The 26,062-nt window shown below is 40.8% G+C and overlaps 1 protein-coding gene across 2 annotated transcripts in view; it reads right to left on the reverse strand.

The window, feature by feature from the left end:
• hdac4 (histone deacetylase 4) overlaps positions 1–26,062 on the reverse strand; it is a 123,175-nt gene that overhangs the window by 95,205 nt on the left and 1,908 nt on the right. For both annotated transcript variants that reach the window (XM_082508454.1, XM_082508453.1), the window contains exon 2: positions 14,373–14,567. In XM_082508454.1, coding sequence (XP_082364580.1) covers positions 14,373–14,394 — 22 coding nt within the window. In that variant the 5' untranslated portion in view covers positions 14,395–14,567. The remainder of the gene's footprint in view (positions 1–14,372; positions 14,568–26,062) is intronic.

A 26,062-nucleotide genomic window follows, 5' to 3' on the forward strand; every position in this document is an offset into this window, starting at 1 on the left:
CCGTAAATTACCAAAGTCGTACTAAAACATTTTTTGACAGATTGCTGAGCGCCGTGTTCCACATAAAATCGGTTCGCGGCCATCAAGCACATCAGAATTCATACATAAGGCGCGCTGTCGATTTTTGAGAAAATGAAAGGATTTCAGGCCGTGCATGGCGTTAGCGTGGTTAGCTCGTTAGCGTGGTTAGCTCGTTAACACGTTGACGCCGTCCAGCCCCACGCACGGGGCCATGCGCAGTAACTCGTTAACGGAGATTTGCCGTGTCCATCTTGTCGCTGCCTGCAGGTGAAGCGATGGGGGAGGAGGGGGAGTTGTGTTCAGTGAAGGAGGGGCGAGGCCGAGTAACGTTGCGGAAAGACAAAAGCGGACGAAAGAGAGGCAAACTTGTGGCTCCACAACTATAATTATAACGTAACATAGACTATATCGATATAAAAGATATTGTCACATCTTATATCTCGTATAAAAATATATCGATATTTTTTTAAAAACTCGATATATCGCCCAGCCCTACTGACTAAACTGGACTACCCGACTGAAGGACCCGAGGCCCCCGCTGCACTTTTTCGGTAAGTTAAATGTGTTTGTAAGCTACTCCATAACTACTGTCCTTAGCTAGCTCCTGAGACCTTAGCTAGCTAAAATGAGCACTCGGCTGTCAGGGTTCGTTTAGCTAACCCATGCAGGTGAATGAATTTACCCTGACTAAAGAAATCAAGAGAAACGCCCCGGGCTACTCAGTCACTAATTACCGTTACTGTACTTTTATTACAAGTATTATACTGTAAAAGCAAGAGGCTGCACCCTGCTTCAGCTCCTGTGCAGAGCTGAATACTAAATATGTGCAAACAACAGCATGTTTTCAGTCTCTTGCTACATCTGTAAAGACAGTAACATTTTTTTAAAAGCTTGTACTTCAGTAACTCCTCATTAATCAGGAACTATGGATTAAAGTACTGTAGTGTACTGTAATACTGAAAAAAATGTAAGAGAATAACTTCAGATCCTGAGTGTGTGAGGACAGAAGAATCAGCTTTATTTCAATTTTGAGGGATACAATTTATATTTGAGTTTGTGATGGTTCTGTTCTCTTTGTGATTACAGGAGCTGCCCTCAGATTCAGACCTCAGCACCACCCAGTGACAGCAGACAGATCATCCAACATGTTCACATGTTAACTGCAAAATGAACTGATGAAAACAGTGCAAAGGTTAAAATACCACATGTGCTGTAGTGAAAGCTGCAGCTGTTTTATTGATAAAGTTAAAGACAAAAAAACAAAAGGATTAATCACTCATGTAACTGTGTCACTATATATCAGCATTAACAGGACCTCAGTTTGGTGTTTCACAAAGCTGCTGATCTCAGACCTGCACAGCTTCCGTTTTAAACGCTTGATGTACTCAGCTGCATGAAGAGCATATGAAATTTTCTCTAACACAATCAAATAAAACCTGATGAAGGTCAAAGGTCGTCACTTGTATGTTTAACTACAAACTTGTGGTCTGGAGTTCTTTCTCAGTTTTTTGCAGATAGTGTTATTTACCATAAAGTGATGCAGAGTTATTCATACCAGAGTAACCAGAGAGGATCGTATATTTTTAAATATATAACTTTCTACAGGACTGAATATAATATCTTTATGTAAAAACCTGGAGCCTCTGGGGAGTATACGAGTATTTATAACATTACACAAAGCAAAGGTCTCCATCACAGTGTTCATGAAATGCTGGGTTTATCCATCTCCTGGGGCGGGCCTACGGAGGAGCGCTGAAGATTTCCCTGTGAGGGAGCTGCTGGTGAAGATCATGAGTCCTGCTTGATCAATGCCATGAGCTTCAGTGTTCCTGTTGTTTCTTAAATGATGCCTCTTTCAGTGGGTCAACAGAACTTCTGGCACAGGACAGCTGTGATGAAAGAAAGGGAAGAAGTTTCTCCAAACCTCTGGACCCAGAAACCCAGCTTGGTCCTGATGGTCTCCTTCACTAGTTTCTCTCCAGGGTGAATGTAGCTGTTGATATAATATGGACTCTATTTATACAGGGAGTGCAGAATTATTAGGCAAGTTGTATTTTTGAGGAATAATTTTATTATTGAACAACAACCATGCACGAAGAGGATGATGTGGACAAAATACTCATTTGCCTAATAATTCTGCACTCCCTGTAATGAAAAGAACAAATTAGACTACACTACTGAAACGTTCTGCTGATGTTTTTAAAGTTTCCATGTTACCAGGATGTAGAGATTTAAACAGTGTTAGATCCATTGCACTCACAGTCTTATGTTAAAATCTCAAAGGACACCGTTATATTTTTGATATTAACAGTAACTCTGGGCCTCTGTGGAGTGTGCAGCTGATCTCACCGCTGTCTAAAAATGGATTTAAAAAAAACAAAACAAAACAAAAAAAAAACACAAGAAGTGCTGAATCCTTCAATAACACGGACTATTAGAGTAACAGGTGTGTAGCATCACTAACTAGCTAGCAACAAGCCTCCAACACAGTGCGTATGCTAGCGGCTAATCTAGCGAACGAATTAACAACAGAGTGATTTTAGAACTATAAGATGATAAGCTGTGTTTCTTTTTTTTATAACAGTGACACCTTAATTAAACGAGTCGTCAGTCGCGGTAAACCAGCAAAAAACTCACGCCACCGGGCTACGTAAAAAGTGTAGAGGGACGTGTTTGCGGTCACGTCCAGTGGGTGTGATGGCGGGAGCGTTACACAGTTGCTCCACCTCAAGTCACTACTGCGCAGACTCTGGCTCCAAATTTGCAAGATGGCAGCCTCCACAAGTGGGATATTTTGGCTTCATTTTTGCACAATGGGAGGAGGCGGTGTCACGTCATCCATCTTTTACACAGTCATTGCTCTAACCACAGTATGACTAAACATGCTACAATTACAGCCTTTGACCGCTTGATTTTGAAGCACCATTTCAATAAGTGTCAGCCGCGATGGATTCATTATTCACATAAAAGGGAAAAATGAAAGGGCCTGTGACTGTGCTTGCCCGGGGCAAAAACACAAGGAGTATGTCCTCAAATACTAATAGACCCACACCGACACACTAACGCACACATACAGTAATGCGTTGCTTACCATTGGCTCAGTCCCTTCACCAATTTTCCCCCTCTAATTACAATTAAAATCGTCACACTTGTTTTTATGCAGCATAATTACACCAGCACAGAGCTGAGAATGGCTTGCTTGTTTGTTGTGGTCGCAACAAAAGGGCCTTCAATAGCGGAGGCCTGTGTCCAGCCTGACCTTTGCCAGCAGAGATGGAAAGCTGTCTATTTTCTCTGACCTGAATATCAGTAGATTGCCTCTGAATGTCATCTAGGGGATAAAAGGTTATTGGTTCAAACCCATTTTAGGAAATGTATTTCCAACGCCACACAATCCAGGACACCAAATCGTCACATCTAACAACTTTAAGGACGAATGCGTCGTCACATTAGGGCTGTGCGATATGACCAAAATCTCATATCCCGATATAAGACATCTATCGTCCCGATAACGATATAAATCACAAAAATTGAACATTTTCTGTAAATTCGGTGAATCTCGGGCAGCTCGACTTGCGTGAAGTGTTTCCAGCTAGGCGTCGTGTACCTGGGGTTGAGTGTTTTAACCGATGCTTGAAACTATACATTTTTAGACATAAGCTGTGACGCCCGCCGTTTTCTTTGTATTTATTACACAATGTGCTGCGGGGAAAAGCCTGTTCTAACATTTGAGTCTAAGGTTTATTTTTTAGCACCTGGCGGCTCTTTTTTGCTTCTCATCCGTAAACACTCTGCATCTTTCATGTGATTCAATTTATTTTGAAAAGTCTCAACAGGATCTTGAGCTTTATTGTGAAAGGTTTGTGGAAACTAAACCAGCGGACACGCGATGGTTTTACCGGCGTTGTTGCCAACGACAACGCATAAAAACAGGCGCTTGTCCGTCTGTAGTGTGGTTATATTAAATATAAGAGAATGAGACAACTTTAAGAAATTAATATAGCCACTACAGTGACCATCAAAACGGTGAAAAAAATATTGCCGTAAACAGTTTATTTTGCGACACCACAAAACAAACGATAGCGTAAAATGAAGCGATAGACGTTTTTATATCGTTATATCGAACAGCCCTACGTCACATGATAAAGAAATTTTCACAGAAAGTTTGCAGTCATGTGAAAAAGTAAGTACAGCCTTACATCTTCTAATTAAGAGCTCAGGACCAAAACTATTTTATCAGGAAGCTCTAGAAGATTTCCAAATGACCACAAGTTTCTAGGAGCAAATGTACATTTTTAAAGACTTTTAAAGTCTATCTGGCCCTGACCTTTATTTGGATATTTAAACAAACATATACATATCTACAACAACAACAACACATGAAAGCCAGAAAATGGTTAAGAATCTATGATTCACCGTGTGCAAATATTTGTAGCCATCTGTCTTACCTGCAGCACATTAAGTGACACTTCGCCGGCAACTAAGGCTGAGTAATGATGTCATTCAGGCACTGTAATCTAGGGCTGCTTTTAGATTGCTGCCAACATTATTACAGGGCTTCACCTCACTGGGTAATGCAACAGGCTGCCTTGATCCGCCTATAAAGACATAACACCAAGCTCATAACATCATCGGGGTGAGACCAGAGCAACACTGTGCACCTGGACCTTAAAGCGGTATTCAAAGGTGCTGGCAGTGCAATTAAATCAATTCTATGATGGAAAACTACCACCGCGAAGACGGCAGTGGGACTGGGCTCTGATGTGGCTTGTTTATGTTTTGGTATGAGCCTACTGTGTGTTTCTGGTGTGAACAAAAAGGAATAAGAGCTCCATTAGATCTGTGCTCCCAACAAAATGTCCTTTGTTCTCCAAATAAAATACAGTTGTGGGAGAGGAAAACACTGGGGAGGGTGGATAACTGGTGTCTAGTAATAGGGTCTATAAATAGATCAAAAGCATATTTCCCTGTTTTTTTGTTTTGTTTTTTAGCCCTGCCACTAATAATCCTCAAGGCACCCTGCACTAACATAAACTTGTGATTACTTCATTAGAGCGAATTTAGATGAATATGGTTAGCCTAATGATAAAGGAGGAATTACTTTTCATATTAGGTTCAAATGTCTTACATGTCAAATATTTCAATCTTGAAAGGATGAGCTGCTCTGCACAGCTCTCGATAGATCTGTCTTGGACCATGCTCAACAAAGGAAATGCCTAAAGGTTGATTCTGTTCATCTGAACACCGCGTTTTCAGTGGGAGAAACATTATGTCACTCATCCAAGTGACATCTCCAATGGTTCAAAAATAAAATATTTTAGAAGAAGGACAAGTCACAGCATCAGAACTCAGAAATACCCTCTTAAAATCCTTAAAACACCTGCATATTTAACTTTCTAACACCCACAGCAGTCTTCACTGTCCAAGTGTTAGTTTCTGTGTTAACCAACTGTTCAGTCCCACCAAAAAATCCTCTGAGTGTGCATCTTTGTCAGGTCAAATAAACATTCCCACGGAAGAAGCGGTGTTTGTGTGCATTACATGTTGTGTCAGCATCTTCCTCTGCATTGAAATGCTTGCCGAGTGGCTTGTCATTGCACGGATGCTCATTAATAGAGTTTTAGCTCCCGTTGCAATCGTGTGAGAATGACAGAGAGCCTGATAGACGCAGACACAAAGACAAAAGCATTGTCGGCCTGACAAAGAGGAGATAGTTTAGCATGAGCTCAACAATCAGTGACATTTCACTGAGCTACAGCAGAGGAGTCCTTATATTCGATATATGCGTACACAGACACACTCACAGCAAATACACCTTTCATAAACTACAATCTTTCTCATAGTTGGAGTTAACTCCAGTTAACAAGCTTCCAAACTCACGGGTCACAGCGAGTCATATTTCTTACCCAACTAGCTCATTTATCTAGCCAACACCAAGTCTAAGCAGACTCTTGCTGCTTCATTCATCTAATAGGCTGCTGCCTCTGAAAGCTGGAGAAATGAGCGTGCTACGCTGTGGTAATGGATGTAAGAGAAATCTGGTAAATTACGAAGTGGGAGGACGACAAACCTCATTTACATGCAATTTGACTGATGACGAGTGTGGCTGAACTCGGTGATCTCGCATAGATTAATTCAGGAAGTTTCCTTGTTCCCCAGAGTAAAGGCTTCATGTAGCCTCTGGTGATATGGGTATTCTAGATAATGCAGAGTTTTACGATCTTATGAGTTTATGATAATATATTTGGATGAAAACTGGGCTGTGGCTAGTCCGAGACACCAAGGCTTCCTGTCTTAACCTATGTAAAAAAAAGAAAATCCCACTTCTATCACATTAGGAAGCCAGTTGTTGCTTCTCAAAGACTTGGCTAAAGTTTTCAAAGATCGCCTGCTGGAATATATTTCATAAGAGCAATATTTTTGCGTTATTTGTCCTTTCTGCTGTTTGGTCAAGAAATGCTGAACAAGATATTGCTGCTCTTGATGAGGTTCTGCTTTTAAAAGTAGGACTTCATCAAATAAATCAATAAAAAAAAAAAAAAATCAGCCAATCCATTGTTCTTTCTGAATTATCATTATCAACTCAACCTAGAGCACTAAAACACAACCAGACAGCACCCAAGAGTTTAGTTTCTATTCCAAGTTATAGCCAGATTAACCACAGCCAATATAATTTCATTTCATATAGTGAAATCAGTGGCAGTTGACCAAAGATGAGAAGAGAAGACAGCTTAATATCATTAGTATAATACATTTTAAAATGCTGTTATAGCATATGAAATCAAGCAGTGACACACCAGACTAATTTCAAAGTGTCTTCCTCCCATTTTTCCCCTCAGCTCGCCAATGATCGGACTAAGGTCGCGTTTTCATCTTTATCTGACTCTTTAAAAGTTCACAGGTCACTCTGTGTGAACGTAGCCTTAATGTTCACTCAGTTCACTCTGTGCGGCTAAATATACCTGAAAACATAAACTTGCTATTTTGGATGTGGAGTGATACATGAGTGGGTGGTTGATATGCAAAATGTCAAGTGTGTTTATCCAAAACACAGATAATGCAGCAGCACTACTGTGGCTTTGTGCGCTGCAGCCAACAAGCAGCTTGATGCTAACAAAAATATCACAAATCGAGGATCTTTCCATTCCACAAAGATCTGTTTTTTATATTACATTAAAAGATGGAACACACACACACACACACACACACACACACACACACACACACACACGAATGGCAATGGAAACAAGATATCTAAATATAGCTTTGCTTTTAATTTGACCAGCAACATCATTGCAATGTCATACGGAAGAAATTTTATGAAAAGCAATCTTACCTGCTATTTATTTAAGAAATTCTTAATAAGAAGCCAGTATGTCTCAAAAAAGGCTTCAGATTGCACACATTCACACATGCAAGCTGCCAAGTGCAACCACAGGAGTCGACTCTTGGCAGCTGAGCAGCTCCATTGGAGCAGTAGGAGTTCAAAAGGCTTGGTGAGCACACGGTTCAGAAGGAGGAACATAATACACTCACTTAAACAACCCTGATTTCCCCAGATGAATCTGAGTTATAAAGCCAGAAACCTCCACGTCTGAAATCGTCTTCCTCTACCTCAACAAAGTCACTTGTGCCATATTAGGAATCATCTCTTGCTGCAGACTGAATTTCATCAGTTAACTGGAGAACTGGTTGAGTAGTGCTGCTTAAAAAAATGTCAAGTCCCTCTTGGAATGGGTTGGTTTGTAGTACTGTTCAGTAAAAGCAACAGGCAGGAAGGTTTAGGGCCAATTTGTTTCCATTATGACCTTCTGAGCAGGCTAGAAGCACCAAGGCCCCACTCAAAGTAGAGCCGTCACATGGCAGAATCGTGGCACAACGCCCTACTGCTGCTGGCTGGTGCTGATAGAGACATTATCTTCTCACAGAGGAAAGGAATGAGAGAGAAGGAGGTTTCTGTGAATTAATCATGAATAAGATGCCGTGAAATGATGTCAGCTAGCAAAACTCTGAAGATTAGGCTGCTACTTTAAATGATGTTAACCAGGATCAGATTGTTTGGGGAGTATCACAATGAGAAGACAAGAACAGTCAAAAGTTCCACAAACACAGAGGGGGAAAAAAATAATTTAAAGGGCATGTGCTACACTCATTTCCAGTTCCATAGTTTTGGTATTCTTCCATGCAGGATTCACATTACAAAAATCATTATTAGTCATATCCTGAATCTCTAAATATACCTCCTTCTCTTCCCTTTAACCCCTACCTTCATCTGATTGGCTGTCTCTCACAAACAAAACATTTGAAGTGATCATTTTATACCTCAGCTCTCAATTTCTGGTGACAAACATCCACATTTAAACTTTGTGAAAGAAGTCGATGAGTGATGTTTTGATGGCAATATGCTGTTTTCTGTCAATAAGCGCTGCTTTTATCTGCCATTAGCCTCAGTTAGCTGCTGTTAGTCCCCATTAGCTGCTGTTAGCCAGCGTTAATAAAACTGTCTTTAATAAAGTGAACGTAACATTGTTGGGCTCTGATGCTAAGTGAATAAACTCTCATATGATGTGAGGATGTAATCAAACTGTGGGAGCTAAAGTGTGATTTTTAGGATACCTGAGCATAATACTAGCTGGCACCGTTAGCTTATAACAGCGGTCCCCAACTCCCGGGCCTCGGACTGGGACCGGTTCGTGAGTCGTTTGGTACCGGGCCGCGAGAGTTGAGGCTCAGGTGTGAAATGTATGGTTTTCAGGGTTTCTATCGGTTTTCAGCGTTATTTTGTTATCGTTTTTATCGTTAACTTGGTTTTCCTGGGTCTTTTCACGTGTGTTATGAATAAATCTTCTTTTTTTCGGTACCGGTACTAGTTTTATTTTGTTGTATTTATCCGCGACACCTTAAAGGCCGGTCCGTGAAAATATTGTCAGGCATAAACCGGTCCGTGGCGCAAAAAAGGTTGGGGACCACTGGCTTATAACCTGTTGTTGCCCTTTGGCCATCGAGTTCTCTTCTCCTCCACCTTTGGTGTTCCATGTATGTGGTCAGTTTTAGCTACATACGAAAAACACAACTATTTGCATTAATCTCTGTCCCAGCCACTGCATTTAAATATGGTGGGGCAAGATGATAGCTTCCACAAACTACAAACCCAACTCCTATGTATTTTTAAGAGATTAATTACAAGCTCATGAGAATGCATATGTTTGCTGGAAAATGTAACTACACACTATAATTAAGAATACAAACCTTTTTATGTATTTAATAACCTCAAAAATTACTGACAGACTGACTTTAAGCAACTGATAAAGCAGTGCAAGCATTTAGAGTCTGAAAGCCGAGCTTTTAGCTCCCTGAGATTGCTCGTACATATCTTGACCATGTTTGATATGCATAACTGTAATAGAGTATATTTCTGGGGGGGAAAAAAAAAACCATAACTGATCCACTAAAAATAAAATAAAAGCTCCATTAGATAAACCAAGACTATTACAAACAAGTTTACAAAAGTATGAGAGTATTCTAATATCAGCGACAGTCTCTAAATATCGGTTTAGTATTAAAATAAACGTTTCAATCTAAAAATAAACCTTCCTCTGCTAAATGAATTAGTCATTTCTAAAAGTTTATTCATCATCCATGAGATTAATCAGCAAAGCAAATAGAAACCTTGTTAAATGTCAGTTTTATCAGACCTGCATTAAAACCTTAAGAGGCAGAGTTGAGATAAGAGTGTTTAGACTGTGGTCTGAGTGGATGACTGCTTATCAGTTAATCTTAATCTATGGAACTGAGTCGCTGCAAAACCACCCAACTGTTTCTGAAACACGCAGTTTCTATTTTTAAAGCAACTTTCCTGCAAGGCAAGACCTGCTTTTTCAAACCACCAAATTGGTGCCACAAGTACAAATCTGCAGGGGAATGCCAATCATAGCGAGCGTGGCGGCTCCGTGGGGTATTTCATGCATTTTTAGCACGCCGTGGCACACAGAGTTAGAGGGACTCGGGGCTTATCCTCGGATTAATGCCTGGAAAAGTTCATTCTGCCCTGAGAGATCCAGGGTGCACAGAGTCCTTCCTAAAAGGGATTGTGTAACTGCTGGAACTTTTGATTTTGTTTTGTTCATAGAAGCAGGAGGATTACATCCTCAGAGACCCACCTGACCCACCTCCCTCTTCTCGGCTGTCCCCTGCTGAACTCAGCGGACTTCATCCCACAGCCAGATGGGAAATACAGCAGTACACGGATATTCTTTTCAGAGCTTTCTGCTGGGCAGAGGTCTTAAAGACAATGGGGCCCTCTTGCATTTCACTTCTAGATGTTAATCTTAGAGGTCAATCATTTTCTTCATTTCACTACTTATGCCAGACCGGACATCTGGGAAAAACCCCATAACTACATACAAGGTCAGCTCATGCTGTCATTTCATTTCTTTTCCCCACAAAGCAACGTCACATGCAGCAAGTATTAAGTTTCAGGACAGCCTCGTTTACTAGCACGGCTGCTGAAAGATTAAATAAGAAAAGAAAAAAAATCAACACAAAAGGCCGGGTATGAGAGGACGTTAAAAATCCATTACCACATTGTCACTGCTACCAAAAACAGCCCTAAAAATAATCTAATTATGAAATGATCTTTAATTACGTGAAAGAACACTATGCATAACAAAAAACACAAAACCGCAATTCAGTACCGAGCTTCTTGTTCCAGCAGCGGCAGCAGCAAAGCTCTGAATGCTTAATAAATTCTTCTGAAGGCTGCACCGCACGCTTGTTTCATCTGACAATGAGACTACTTGAATGGAATAGTCTGGAAAACTGTAGAGGGGAACACAATCATGAAGCAGTAATCTTATTTCTCCACAGCAGCTCCCATTGTTCTCCTAAAAATGCTTCTGTTTAGTCCGGTTCAGCTCTCATTCCAATCCATCACTCCATTGAGAAATATTCTGCAGAGCCAAGGATAAATTAGAACAATAACCGCGCTGCGCGATTTGAATGCAGCAATCAGGCTCGGATAGGAGAGAGTACCGTTGTGCTCCTCCAGCTCTTACTAGATAGCAGTAGCTGCTCTGTGCACGGCTGCAATCAAGCCCAGATGAATTGAACCACCTCGCTCTGTGTTCGACTTCCCTGATAACTTCCTCTGATTAAGCTCCTGCTTAATTCACTCTGCCTCTCGACTCTGTCGACTTCAGTCATCTTTAGACAACTTTCAAAACGTTCAGACTTAAACCATCAATTAACACCAGAGCCTTCTCCGATACAGCGACACCGGCCTCTGTAAATGAGGAATCATCGGCGTGGACCGGCAGGTGTTAAGCTCCCTTTTTGAAGATTATACTTCACTTGCAGTGGCCTGGCCCAGGCTAGCCACTCTCTTCTAATCCACCACTGCAAGCTTTTGATAGCTCCCACTGAGAGTCTTTATTACAATTTCTGATTAAAACCTGGAGCCAGAGAGAAAACGAGACAGACTGAGAAATTAGAGTGACAGAGGAGAAGGAAGGGCAAGTGAAAGAATTAAAAATTACTCCTATTTCAAATGCAGGAGCGTAAACTGCAGAGCAGCTGCCTTTGATTACCTTTAAATCTAATACTTGGGCTTAAATTTTGTTAGAGGAATGAGCTGACCCCAAAGGCCTAAACACGTATCTCATATTCTGACAGGAAACAGACCCTCCAGGAAAGACTACAGAATGAAACCCTGCATTTTTAGTTTAAAACTGCGACATTAGCACCACTACTGAAATGCTAGAACCAGACAAAATTGACGAGAGCCAAGGGAAAAAAAAAAAATCATTAAGATCATGAAGAACGCACTGCCTCGATCAGTAGAGAAAACAAAACAAAACAGTCTTATCTGGTTTCAACTCCAGCATCATTTATGAGGCGCTTATTGTGCCGTCCTTCCTCCCTGATACTGAATAATCTCTGGGATAAAATCTACACATGGCTGTGGTCATCCCAAAAACATGAATAATTCACAGCCATCTGCCATAAACCAACAGTCTAAATTAAAAAAAGACCGAGGAGGTGCGATTCCTTTATTATGATCACTTCTTTTATTTTGTGTGTGTTTGTGTGTGTCACAGAAAGGAAGTGTGGGTCTGCTTTTGATTCACTTTATTACGTCGTCACAGGAAGCGAGACGGACTCACGTTCACACCTACAGATTTAAATAATTAGCAATTTAGAATTCGCAGTTAACCCAACCCATGCATATCTTTGCACTGTGGGAGAAAGCCAGAGTAGCAGGAGACGTAAACACGTCTCTACCTTCTCGACAATTTAAGCCAATGTCTGCAGTAAATTAGAAATGAAATGTTAGATGTAAAATGTTATTATGTACAGGTGACTGTTGTATGAGGTTAGTGGAAGTCTCCAAAATGATCACGTGTGTAATTATCAGTAAGGCTGCTGGTTCTCAAATTTGGGGCCGAGTGATTATTTTACTCACAACTAAGCCTAAGACAACAGCAACAACCTCACCTTTAACCATGTGAATGGTCTGTTAAACAACGCTGCGATCATTTTATCTCCCCCAACTTTTTAAAGGCTGTTAAAGCCTCACTGCTGATTAGCACTGAAGCTCCACACCATAAAAAGCGATCTTCAGAGCTCCAACTATCAGTTACTTTAAAGCAAGTGGTTGTCATGTTGAAAGTGATATGTTAGTCAAGAATGTCATCACACCTACTACGTTAAAGTGACTAAGGTGCTTTTGCGGACATGAAGCAGACCCGTTAAGATGCCGCCAGCATTTCATGGTTTCAAGGCAAGAAAAAAATCCAGCGGGGAGTTTTCTTGGTCTCACTTTGTCAAAGTTTGTGGCTGCTTTGTTTACACATTCTGTCCAGACTGCAAACATAAAGCATAAGTACTAAACAGCAGCATCCATATCATCACAGAAGAGGAGGCTGGGGCCAGTCCAAGAGGCAAGAACAAGACTGAGACTGCACAATACACTCTGACCCAAGTGCATAAAACATCCAGGATTTTTTCTGGTTAGACTCTAGAGGTCTCAAAGCTTTTTTAACCAGCTATACAAGGCCTCCAGCACCAGACGGCCCCTCTCTCTGTTTGTGTTCCAGGCCGGCGAGTCGCTATGCATGACGATTTATTGACGCAAGATCCCCCTCAGCCAGGACTGCCACCGATTACTGCTGCTGGAGAGAGGAGACGAGGGCAGGGAGAGGGGGGTAGACAGAAGGGGAAGGTCTTGCAGGGATAAGAGAGTTTTTCTGTGTGTGTGTTCTAGCTCTGCCTCCAAGGCCATAAACCCAGTTCCAAAATGCCAAGTAGCATGTCAACATGCCAGTCTTTGCCACCCAAGTTTAAATCAGACAAAAGGCTCTTTAGTCCTCTAAGTGGTGGTCTGAAAAAATAGGAAATGATGATCTGTCATACGTGGAAAAAGGCTTTACCAGAACTGCACAAACTGAAGGACGACAAGGAGAAAATGAACTGCTAACATGAAGTGAAACTGAGCAATGAGAGCTTAATTTCTGAGCTCCCCAAAGAGAAGGAACGTCTGGCACTGGATGAATGCTCTGGCCTAATGCAAACACAATCATCCCTCACCTATTTTTTATTTCATTTCATAACAGCTGACACTTGTTTTTCAAAAGATTTGTCCATCAGCAGATTGTTAGCTGTGACGTAAAAATTCCACCTCCCCAAATGAAATGAAAAACATGCGACGAATACAACTCTTCCTTTAACTAAACACTGGAGAAACGTCATCAATTCAGATTTATTATGTGAAAAAAACCAAAACTGCTAAGTTACATTTATGTCATATATTCTGAGCATGAGCAGGGAACAGAAATGACCAAAATAAAAAGGAAATGAAACAGGAAAACACGGCCCACTCCAACGATCACTTGCATAACGCAGCGTATTTAAGAAAAAGAAAAAAGAGGAAGAAGACCAAGAAAGAAATCAGTAAATATCTTTGGCCTGTGCCAGTTTTCCCCGTAATGTGACGACATGAATCCCCTCTGACGCAAACCCCTTTGAAAAGCCTTTTGGCAGGGACTCAACCATTTCTCCAAACACTTTTCAAAAGAATAGAAGGTGATGCCAGCAAGCTACATTGTGTCACACAGAATCTTTAGTACTGCAACAATTAATAAATGCCTGTGAAATCAATTTGCTGAACATGACCAACACAAGCAGAGCTTGATGGGAAGTGAGGACACAATGGACCTTTTGTCCAGTTAAGTAAAATAGAAAATCCAGACCTGTGCTAAGGAGGAAAAGAATATATACTTTTCCCATAACACAGCAGCTATAAATCTATTCAAAATAAACTGCCGTGTTTAAATTTTACATTTCTTATTTCTTACCTTGGCAACTGTGAGAGCTCATTGTTATGGCTGCTGTTGCTCGTGCAGACTTGATGTGGAAAGAGAGGAGCGAGGGCGTCAGTGCGCCTCTGTCATGGTCACCATCTTTCGCTACCCAGCTCGACCAAAGAGGAACATGGATTCATCACACTGTGCCACAGAAGAAGACCTCGTTGGACTGCTTCACCAAACAGCCTGTGAGGAGGAGATACAAAAAAAAGCGGGGGATTTCATGCAGGCGCTCATTTATCACTGCAATATGCTCCAAATTTTTAAACAAACTTAAAACAAACACGTTTATGGTTTTTGCCATTCATTTATTCCTCCCTGCACAGGCAACAAAGCACAGACAGCCCTGCATGCCAACCAGCTTTCAAAGAACTGATGACCCCAGTTCAAAGTTTCTGCCTCTCTTCAGCCCCAGTTAAGTCTCTTGCACAAAACTGTCCAGGACATTCTGACACATAGTTGGTGAAAACCACTGACAATTAGAAAATAAACTGCACTGCAATTTCTGCTATTGCTGTTACAAAACAAAGCCAAGTGTTTAATATTCAACAGCAACTTCCTAATTGTTGTAAATCTGTTATAAACAGTCTTACAATTACAATTGTTGCTAAAAGTGAGAAATAAGGTGAAGAAAATGTGGCAAGAATCAAGTTAGGACACGGTCCTGAGTCGCACTTTCTCACATGCAGCACACAGCAGGAGACGGTCTGCAACAATGCTGGAAACACAGAGTTCAGTTTAGGTGAGAGTGTGTTCGGCAGGCAACACACATGGCTTGCAGAGAATTTCCCGGACAAATACCCTCTCCATTCTCACAATCGGACATCACGCAGCCTTTGCTCTGGGGAGCTGCTTCAGTAAATACTCTTTAATATTCAATCCAACTGGCTTGGAGATTTTCATTTTGACATAAAACTCTGCTCAGTTATACAGAGAAAAGTTCAGGGCAGCAGTGCAGGTGTTAAACAGCTTGGATTTGGTGGAGAAAAGCAGGAGTGGGAATTCAGTCTATGCAGGGGCTGTGAAGATGAACTTCCACAACAGCTTGTGGGCTTACAGGACTGATGTTCTCCAATGCTGATGGTTGAACAGCCAAGGGAGCAACAGTGGGGCTAACTACGAAGAGGGAAAAAGTACAAAAAAGGCAGACTGGACATTCGTTTTCATTTTTAACACTCTGTTGTATATTTTGGCATCTCTTCTCCACAGCAGGGGCTAAACCAAAGGACCAACAACACAGCAAACAGCAACAAGAGTAGCCCACAGGGCGGGTTGGTCCACATATTTTTGACACTGCCCTCAAGTGACAGGAGGCGGCTACAACATGTCCATGTGGGTCTTCCAAACTTTCAGTGCACGAGCAAATTTAAAACGGAGACTAAAAGAAAGAGAACGGAGTGAAAGCAAACTGGCAAGTTGTATAAGATGTTTATTTTTTTATCAAATCAAAATGATTCATTTGAACCATCTGGCTTTACGTAAAATCACAGCATGTTTACAGAGTAATGCGAGTCACTATCAGAACTGTCATCACAACACTGCCTGAGCCACACCCAGCAAAGAGATTGAGCAGGTGTACATCGGTGATTAAGCACTGCAACAATAATACACCGCATTTTTCACATTTATGCATCAGAGCTTACCGGGGCACACGCCTTTGCAAGCATTTTAAGATTTGATCACATCTATTACTGTTACACTGTTACCGTGTTTGCTCCCACAGTTTGCATGGTCGGCCTGGGAAAGTCACTGCCTAAATGAAAGGCTGTAGTAGAGCCCCAAATGAAATGCAAACAGAGGCTTCATGAAGGCTTAGACTCACCTCTGAGTCAACAGCAGAAGAAAGAGGGGAAGAAAACTTTTCATACTGCCTGGTGTTTGTGTGTCTTATGCAATCAAAACTGCAAGCGGTGCGCAAACAAACACACAGAGAGGCCTCTGGCTCTTCAACTTTAACCGGCAGAAACTAAAACTCACCTCTGTCACGTCTAACAGGTGTCGGCAGAGCTGAAAACAAACATGTGGTAATGAGAGCTGCAATCAGTCCGTTTAAACCCCACAGCGGCTGCAGCAAAGTGCATCTGCGCTCCCTTCTCTTTCTCAAACAGACACGCTCGCTCTTTAAAGCTGCTAAACTGAATTACTGTCACATACCTACGTTCAGTTCTGTTGCGCAGAAAAATAAAACTTCATGGAAACGTATTCCTGCCAACAGTCTCCAGGCTCTTACCTCAGCTATCAGGAATTACCATAAACACCATAACGGTCCCTTAAGTCTAGAACAAAATCTGAGAAACCAGATTATTAATTGCCGTCAAATGTGAGGGGAAAAAGTGTCAGAGTACTGATGGGATAACTGCCACTTGTGACTTTGAGAAAAAGATGAATGTGTTGCTATGACAAAAGTCAAAACACAGTATTTCCACTCTTTGAGTTGAGTGTGCTCTTCATAGCATCTTTCAAGCCATTGGGCAAAACAACAATGGAAGAGGTTTAGATGTCAGTCTGAATTCCTGATAAGGGTGTGTGTTTAGTTACATGTACACTGGTGACACTTGGATGACCGTGAGGGACACCGAAAATGGGTGTTGATGGATTTGCTGAGGCATGGGGTGTCAGAAAAAGTCGCCAGGGTGCCAACTGGAGGGCAGTGGAGCTATTCTCAGCTCAAACCACCTATTTTTGTCAGACGAGTTGTCTCACACACACGCGCACACACACACGCGCACGCGCGCACACACACACACACACACACGTAGACACACAATGTGCTTTTACAGTCTGTTATAGTGTGACAGCAGTGACTTTAGGCATTTTCTCCTCCTGCTCTCTCTGTTGCCAAACACATACACCATGGAGCTCAAAGACAGGCCTTTACCGACTCCAGCCAGTTGCAGATTGTAAAGCTGATCTGTTGTCAGTTGTGATGCTACTTCCACATGACTTCATTTTTTTTCTCCTGGAATCTTAATTACTCTACGGGGATCCCATTAAAAATGGATCTTTGTACAACACTGCAGATATTTCTTTTTCCTGCACTGTGGCACCATAAAACACATCACCTGCATCTCTTCAAGCATCTCATTTTCACCGGCTAACTCGTCTGGATAAGATTTATTATTCTCATGCAGTGAAGTTTGGATCTGGAAACGTTTCATGGCGCTTGACAGGAAAACAGCTCTCAGGACCCCTTAATGGACTTCATTTCCCAAGCACTCTGAGCACTGCCGGGAGTAATCACGATAGCATAAAAATAACATGTGGTTGGATAGTGAGCAGTAAACAACAATTAAGAGACCCCTTGCATAGCTCATGAAATGAATCATTGAAAATGCATTTGCTCCATGAAGACCGCCTCAGCCTCTCAGCCCTAATTGACTATGAATTATTCAGCTGGCGATGGGATTAGTGCCTTGTATGCCATGGACTGACATGTTTCTGAGGTGTAGAGTCTTTACAGTGTGATAGCAGCTCAGTATTCTTGAAATAGATGTGGATGGCCCAACAGGAAGCTTTTTGCTTTATTATTACCACCAAGACAAAAGTAGAATATTGTAGTGTGTCTGACAGGAGCTGGTCGGTCCATCTGTGAAGTAGAGCTGGGCGATATAAGGTTTTTTCATATCACGATATGTTTTTTTCATTTCAGGCGATAACGATATCTATCACGATATAAGCCAAATAACTATATTTGTAAGATTTAAATGTGCCGTTGCTCACAAGTAAAATGTGAAATAATCAGCAGCTTGTTTTTATTTAAATATTTATTTCCCATAATAAGTTCAACAGGGTAGATGTACTTAAGGAACATGAGACTTTTTCAGATAAATAAAGGCAAATATTGCAAACTACACAAAAGGCAGCCGCTAAAGCGTTTAAGTTTCAAAATAGAACAAACGAAAACAGACTAAATTGTCAATTCCACTTAGAAACAAAATATTAATTCTAAAAATAAATCTTAGTTTGTTTTACAGAAGAACAGACAAAACTGACTAACTTTTGTCAATATCAAATAAACTGAGAACTAAAAGGAAATTCTCAATCTCTCCTTGTTGTATAGCTGAGCTTTTCAAACAGTTTTAACAGTTACTTTAGTCTGACAAAAGCCGAATGACGAATTAGCGCTTCCAGTCAGAGACTGAGGTTACGTCCACACGTACACGGGTATTTTTGAAAACAGAGATTTTCCGTTTTCGTTTTAAAAAATAATCCCGTCCACACATAAAGGCAGAAATGAAGGAAAACGCTGCTATGAACATGCCAAAGCAGCAGGTGGCGCTATATTACTAACCGTGCAGAAATGTTGGCCAATCAGAAGTCTAGAAGCCTCGGTGGGAAAAAGTAAACAAAGCTGGGGCATAGAAGCAGAACCGAGTCATATGTGTGGACGGACAGTAACTGTGTGTATATGTAAGCATTTAAACACTGCAGAGAGTAGAATTAACAGTATTGTAGAAATTCATTTCACCGAAACAATAACGTGGCGCACAGTGTGACGCATGCACCAGTTTATTGTATTTCCAGACTTGCTTTCGGCACAATTTACAGTGCACGCTACTCTGTTTTTTGTCAGACTTGGATTTGGATTGGCTGACTTTTTTTTTTTTTTTTTAAAGAGGACAAGAGCGGCGAGGTCTATCGCGATAGTTTAATTTCTCTATCGAGTAAAAGTTATATCGCGATACATATCGTTATCGTTCTATCGCCCAGCTCTACTGTGAAGTTCAGGGTGTAAAACAAGGGCTGGGTAATGTACAGCTGATATAATTTCAAAACATATACTGAATGAGACAGTCCTGTTTATATAAGAATGTCCTTTGATGCTGAGGTATATAAAGTGTGCCCTAGATAAAGCTCTCTATGCAGACTCTCACTTTCTGCAGTTTCTCCTGACGTGAGTGATAACTAAAGTTTGAGGCATTCGTTAACTGAATGTTAAAATTGCATTTGTGACTGAAGCTGATGAGGTTTCCTGCTTTATTTAAACGAGACACTAAGAACAAAACTGCTCTTTTCAAAGCCAAAATACTCAACAACAACAAAAAAGATTCAAATCTCATAGTTTTAGATTGTACATGCCAAAGACCTACGAGAACAGCTGAATCACTGCACCACCACTGCTTCCAAAAAGCCTGAAACCGTCATTGCTTTGAAAAGGTAGATTGTGGTCATAAGAATTAGAACCTGTACTCCATCACTTTTGGGTGCGTAAACCCTAAAACAGGTCTTGCATTATATCTGCCTGCGTGCACCTTCACAGAAATGACTGCTCTTATTTTGACAGTAGTTTTGGCACAGTGGACAGGAGCTTAGTCCTGCTGGAAAGTAAATCAGGATTTCCATGAAGCTCATCAGCAGATGGAAGCATGAAGAGCTTCTACCACAATCTCGTGGTAGAAGGCTGCACTGACTTTGGACTTGATGAAGCACAGCTGACCAACAGCAGCCAACTCCAGCAGATCACACCCCAAAGCATCACAGAAACGTCACGCTGGACTTCAAATCCATTGGATTCTGTGCCTCTTTACTCCAAAATGTACTTTTATCTGAAAAGAGCAGCTAGACTACTGAGGAACAGTCCAGGTAAGACACTTCTGACAGTGTTTCTGGTTCAGGAGTGGGTGGATATTTGGATGAAGTCTATTCAATGACACAAGCCTCGTCCACTTGAAGTTCTTTAAATCATCTTTTCTTTAAAGTCCTCATTTTACTGACACCTTTCCCTTCATATCAACTTCAATACAGCACACAATGTTCCACATCAAAATGCAAAACAGTAACCGAGTACATGTTAATGAAATGACTGGAGATAAAAATCATGAGACCAGCCTCGAGACCTGGTACCGGAGTTCTACACAAATTCAAATAACATCACGGATATTGCATTAAAAGTCTTTTAAATTAAGCGACTTTAAAATGTTTTAAATGCAGCTACGGTGAAGGCAAATCATTACTAAACATTCAAGCCTAAAGTGGTGGAGGTCATGTTTTATTTCTCAACAACATACCATTTTAGCATTACTTCTGTTCATGTACTGACTCATCTTCAGTCACAGTTTTTATTACTGGGTTAACGTCATAAAATGCTGGAATTCATCTAAATGTCAAATAAAATATCCCGACGTGGGTGAAGCACACCAGCTAAATGCCCGAAAATTCACTTTTCCTGCATCCTCAGCTGATGGTTGACTCAACCAGATGCAACTTTTTATGTTGAGTTATTTTTTTAAATTAATAGTTTGAGAATATTAATGCAACTAGGAAGGGAATATGAACCAAAATTCCCATCACAAGAACAGACAGATTACCTGAAATGGTCTTTCTTTTGCCTATTAAAAAAATGGCTATTTGCACAATGGCTGAGTGTGCAGGCCTGTCCATCACAGGTACCAAGCTCTAACCCAACACAGCTGTGCTATTAATAGACACAATCAGTGAAAGGAAAACTAAATGGGCACTAATAAGGATGTCTTTCCAAACTGCAAACCTATTGATAACCGATTTCAGAGCGCTAGGACGGGTTCCAAGTCAGGAGGAGGTCCTGGAAAAACACAAAGAGCTAATACGGGTTATTATTAGAGTTGCGAGGCACCAACAGGGTGTAAGGGGCTGAACTGTGGGAGAATAATTCACAGCCATGAGTTCATTGGGTGACCACAAGAACTCATCAAACCTCAAAATCACATCAGTTGAGGATGAGAGCTTCTGTATAGCCGCCCATTAAAATCCCAGCATCCTTCTTGCTGCTTTCAATCTTTGTCTTCTTTTCGGGCCAAAATCCATTTTCTTTGATTAAAGTGAAATTTCAATCTATACTAATGAACAAGTCTGAACGTAACAAAGCACTCTTCTGCTAATAATAGAAAAGTCCTAGCATGCACAGCTGTCTTTCCTGGAAGGTTAACATCAACATACCTGTACTGAAAGTTTTCTGGATCAAAATATAAGCAATGTGTGCTGATTTTATCAGGTTGCACGTTTCCCTACATTCTTACTGGTTTAGAAAATCCAAACATTAGCACACTGATACTGTAAATGGTAAATGGGCGGATTCTTCTATAGCATTTATACAGCCATTTGTTTTTTAAAGAAATGTTAGAATCGTGCAAACAGTGACAACACCATTTTTGATTGGACTATATATAGTATATAGTGCAAAAAAGTAATTGTAAAATATGTATGTGACAAATATTTTAAGATTGTCTTAGGGAGCACCAAAACACTAAAACATGACAGTGGTCATTATAATGTTACAGACAGGCAAGAACGATAATGCTATGATTTCATTCTTAGCCCGCTACCTTAATGACAATTTTAAGCCAGAAGACAAATGTTATCAATTTTGTCTGTCTGTAACATCATAATTAATAACTTAACAGATGGCTAACATTGCTATCAAATGAAAATACCTTCAGCTGAAAGATCCACCTTTGATTTGGCAAAGATTTTAATACCAGATGCAATTCCTAAAGCAGCGCTCCCAATTAAGGAGGCATGGGACCAACACCAACACTAGGCGTACACTAGTTTGTGATCCCCTGAGGCTGGGTTTGTAACTCCTAATAGTTAAGCAACTAAAATTATTGTTTGGTGGCCAAGTTAACATTTATGATGGTTCATGACCTCTCAAAATTGTTCAGTGTTGTGGACATCAAATACTTCAGCTGCTGGTAAGGGGAGGAGCTGTGTACCTACCTGTCTGCAACTGCTCTGTGTGATGTTTTGTGTCAACTGGAGGAGGCCAAGATGCTGTCATTTGTATTGGTACTGCTGCAAATGATAACATAATCACAAAGTAATTTGCAGTATTATCAGTCAAGTTAGTATCTGAGAATCTATTTTTTTGACAACCGTAACAGAGGTAGGAGGTATTGTGGAGGGAGGGAGTAGTCTGCAAGTATTGTGTGTGCATGCTTGCTTTCTAAACTTCATTGATTCATTCATTCATTCAAATATACTTCACGCAAGTAACTCCAACTCTGACTTTAAATCAGTAAGCCTGGCACAGCAGCAGGTGAACCGGTTGTCCATGTGCTCCAGGTCATGGTTACAGAAAAAGGTTACAACTGCTGACGAAGAAAGACCACCACTGCCAGCGTCAGTCCCAGATGGTGATATTGAAGTAAATACAGATGTAGAAGACTCTTGGTGCATAAGCAGGTGAATGGCATTGAGGACCACTATAACAGCCAGCCAGCCCGACCTGTGCAGAAAACCCAAACTGTTAAGGGCAGCAACAAGGCGGCTAGCAGCAGAAGAATGAGAAAAAACGCAAAGGGATCATCTACTAGTAAAGTGATGGTGTCATTCCAACAGACAGCTAAAGAAATTATAATGAAAAATATACTGCTAATATACTGAGGCCGTTAGACCTACAGCCGCGCAAGTTTACATGTGGAAAACACTGAATGGTTAGCATGTGCCAACTTTAACACTGTCAGATACCGAGAAGCAACTTTTGCCATCTGCATCTAGTTTTCTAAATACACATGGCACAATGAAGGTTATTGAAGTGAGACTAAAACCAACATATGGTGATTAAGAGGAATTAAAATCTAAACTACACTCATTTGAAAAGCAACTGTCAACTGCAGTTTTGGTTTGATAGACAAATTACTATTTGGACCATGCTGCTTGAGTATGAAACCAAAGCTCCAATGCCATTTACAAAGCCAATCAGTGTAACATAAACAACATGTGAACAAACAGGGGTGCCTGTCCCAAATACCAACCACATGCTAACTGATTTTAGAGGTTCAAAGTCAGGACAAGAACAAAAGAGCTAAACAGGGTTTTTTTATTGGAGTTTTGAGGCACCAACTGGGGATAGAGCTGAATGTTGGAGAATAGTCAACAGCAATGAACTCATACAGCACCCAAAGGGGGTCAACACAAGGATTCATCAAGCTTCAAATCACATCAATTGAGGCTGAGAGCTTCTTTACAGTTGGCCATTGAAAATTCACAGTCCTTTTTTTACTGCCTTCAATCTTCCTCTTGTTTACTTTTGCTGTTTTTCTGGCCAATATCCAGCTTCCTTTCTTTTTATAAACTTGCATAACAGTAAGCCAAATGAGAAAAAACAATGTACTGTAACCATCTGTTGACTGGTTGGCTGCTTTAGTTGAAGGATTCATGTGCAGCCGATTTCCCCAAGTGTCATTCAAACTATATTAGTGTCTTCTCAAACACTGTGCAATCAAGAGAAGGACAAAATAAAAGAATAAATGAATACAGACTGAAATCAAAGATACAGTAGTATTCAGAACGGCAGTGAGCTGGTGGAACGACCTTCCCAGTTTACAAATTCCTACTGGGTGACTGTGGATTGCTGGGTTTTATTTGTCTCCGAGCACAACAGTCTCATTAATAGAACCCATTAGAATCCAACAACGTCCACAAACTGTCCACAAACAAGCAAACGTTCTGAGCGCCAGCTTGTCCTAAATAATAGAAGGAAATTGGAAAGTCAGACCCAGAATTTCACAAAGCACAATGGAACCAAGATAAATGAGCTTATTAAAGAGATTAAAAGAGGCAAACTTAGGACACAAGTGCTCATGAACTTTGGTAAGGTAATGATGTAGGTAGCCCGTGTGCTTGCTGGTCTAAGGTCACTTACTGCAACTTCTCTTATGTGCGCCTTTCTCCTATTTTTGTCTACATTTCTCTTGTTTCTTGACTTTACACATTTCTCCTGTTTGCTATTTATATTTTATCCCAGCACAGTTGATGCGGAGCACCTACATTTTCATAGTCCATGTGCAATGACAATAAAGGGCTATTCTAGTCTATTCTACACATCTTGAGATTTCTGTACTCCTCTGAGTATACTACAAGCCAACATGGAACTTAGAGGTTTGATGCATGTACTCCCTATGATATTAATGCCTAGTACTGAATTGGGGCCAAGATGTACAGCTGTTATACATCCACTATATCTTTCCGTGCTACACCCTCCTTGGCGCAGTGATGATACCAGCTGGGGGACAAATCATACAAACAAAGCTTCTCAACAAGATTTTCTTCTTTGTTGGAATCTCAACTATTTTGTTCTGCATGCTTTACTTCCATCTATACTGTTTGAGTTTGTTTTGGCTCTTTCACAAGCGCTCGTTGATCAGTGCATCATTTCACACTGCATTCCTATTGGTCAGTTGGTAGTCAGCAGTCACACTGTGAAATGCTTATCCTACACTTCTGGTACTTTATGAATTTTGCCTCAGGCTTGGTTGGTTTAAAGACCAATATAACTTTGAACCTCTCTTATTACGTGACTTAGTACCATGAGTTTGGAGTAACGACCAAAAGATATCAGCATGACATATCACCTGTCTTGTTAGTCAACTTTTGTCTGGGAAACTCCAGGAAAAAATAGAGGCTGAATCAACTAGATGATTGAAGAAAAATAACAAAAAAAACCTCTTTTTCCTTGTACTTTCCCAAAACCAGCATTTTAATCCGCCTAATAGCTCCTAATAGAAATACAAAACAATCTCACAGTGCACTCTCGGTTCATACTCAAACAAACAAAAGCACAACTTGCAGGCCATCATATAAAAGCTTTTTCCCTGATGAAAAGATGAAAAGACTGGTTACATTTACCCCAATCAGCCCAGTGTTAGAGACAGACAGAAGTTCTCTTTTTCTTTACTGTCAAACCCAAAGTCCTGCTTGAAAATGCAGACTTCCTAATATTACAGCCTTTTGCACATGGCACTAACTGCAACAGATTCCTTTAAAGTGGACATAATATGGCTGACATAATAACAATAGCGGGACTTCCAGTCTGTATTGTGCTATTAAGTCTCATTTAGCTTAAATATTACAAGAAAAAAAAACTATTTTCTTAAACACTAACGCCTAAGATCCAACACCCTCCAGCAGATATTGGGCAAGAGGCGAGTTACGCCCTGGGAAGGGCGCTGGTCTATCGCAGAGCTAACACATGCACATGTCTTTGGATTGCACAGGGAGAACACCCAAATCCCACACAGAAAGGCCCCGGCTGACCAGCTGTGAGGCATCAGTTCTTACCACTGCACCACTGTGCTGCCCACATCAAAATCCCACATTGCACAGTACAATTAGGAATAATTCAGTTCCACAAACACAAAAGTCTAAAATGTGAGACAGTTACTGCAGGTGTTTAAGCCATGCAGATGTTTTGTTAGATGGACTCACAATTAATTTACAGTGATTTAAAAACTCTCAGTTATCCTTTAAGTCCTTAGTCCACGTAAAGCTGTCGAAAGGGGAAAATCAAATGTGCAGGTGACTTTTTGTCTTTTAAAGTCAATACAAGCAATACAACAGGTGTTTCATTTGAAATCTGACCAGATTATTTATGCTTCTCCTGTAGCTTACTGTACACCCCCATCACGGAGATGCAGATACAGATGGATACAGAGCATCTGGTCAAAATCCAAGAACTGTCTTGGGTGGGTCGATCAACTCTTGTAGGGTCGTCCTTGCCAGAAAGCAAAAGGGTCCGACTCCGTTTCGCACTCACATTCTACAATAACCCACACAAATCATCATCACTGGTCTACAAAGACTAAAATCCAGAGGAACTGCAAGATATTTCACACCCCATGATCATTACAAAGAAAACAAGAAAGAGACTTAGATAATAATAACTGAAATCATTACCACGCACTACAACCATGTCAACATTTCCT

This window comes from Aulonocara stuartgranti (assembly GCF_965226115.1).
Source record: "Aulonocara stuartgranti genome assembly, chromosome: 16".
Classification (NCBI taxonomy): Eukaryota; Metazoa; Chordata; class Actinopteri; order Cichliformes; family Cichlidae; genus Aulonocara; species Aulonocara stuartgranti.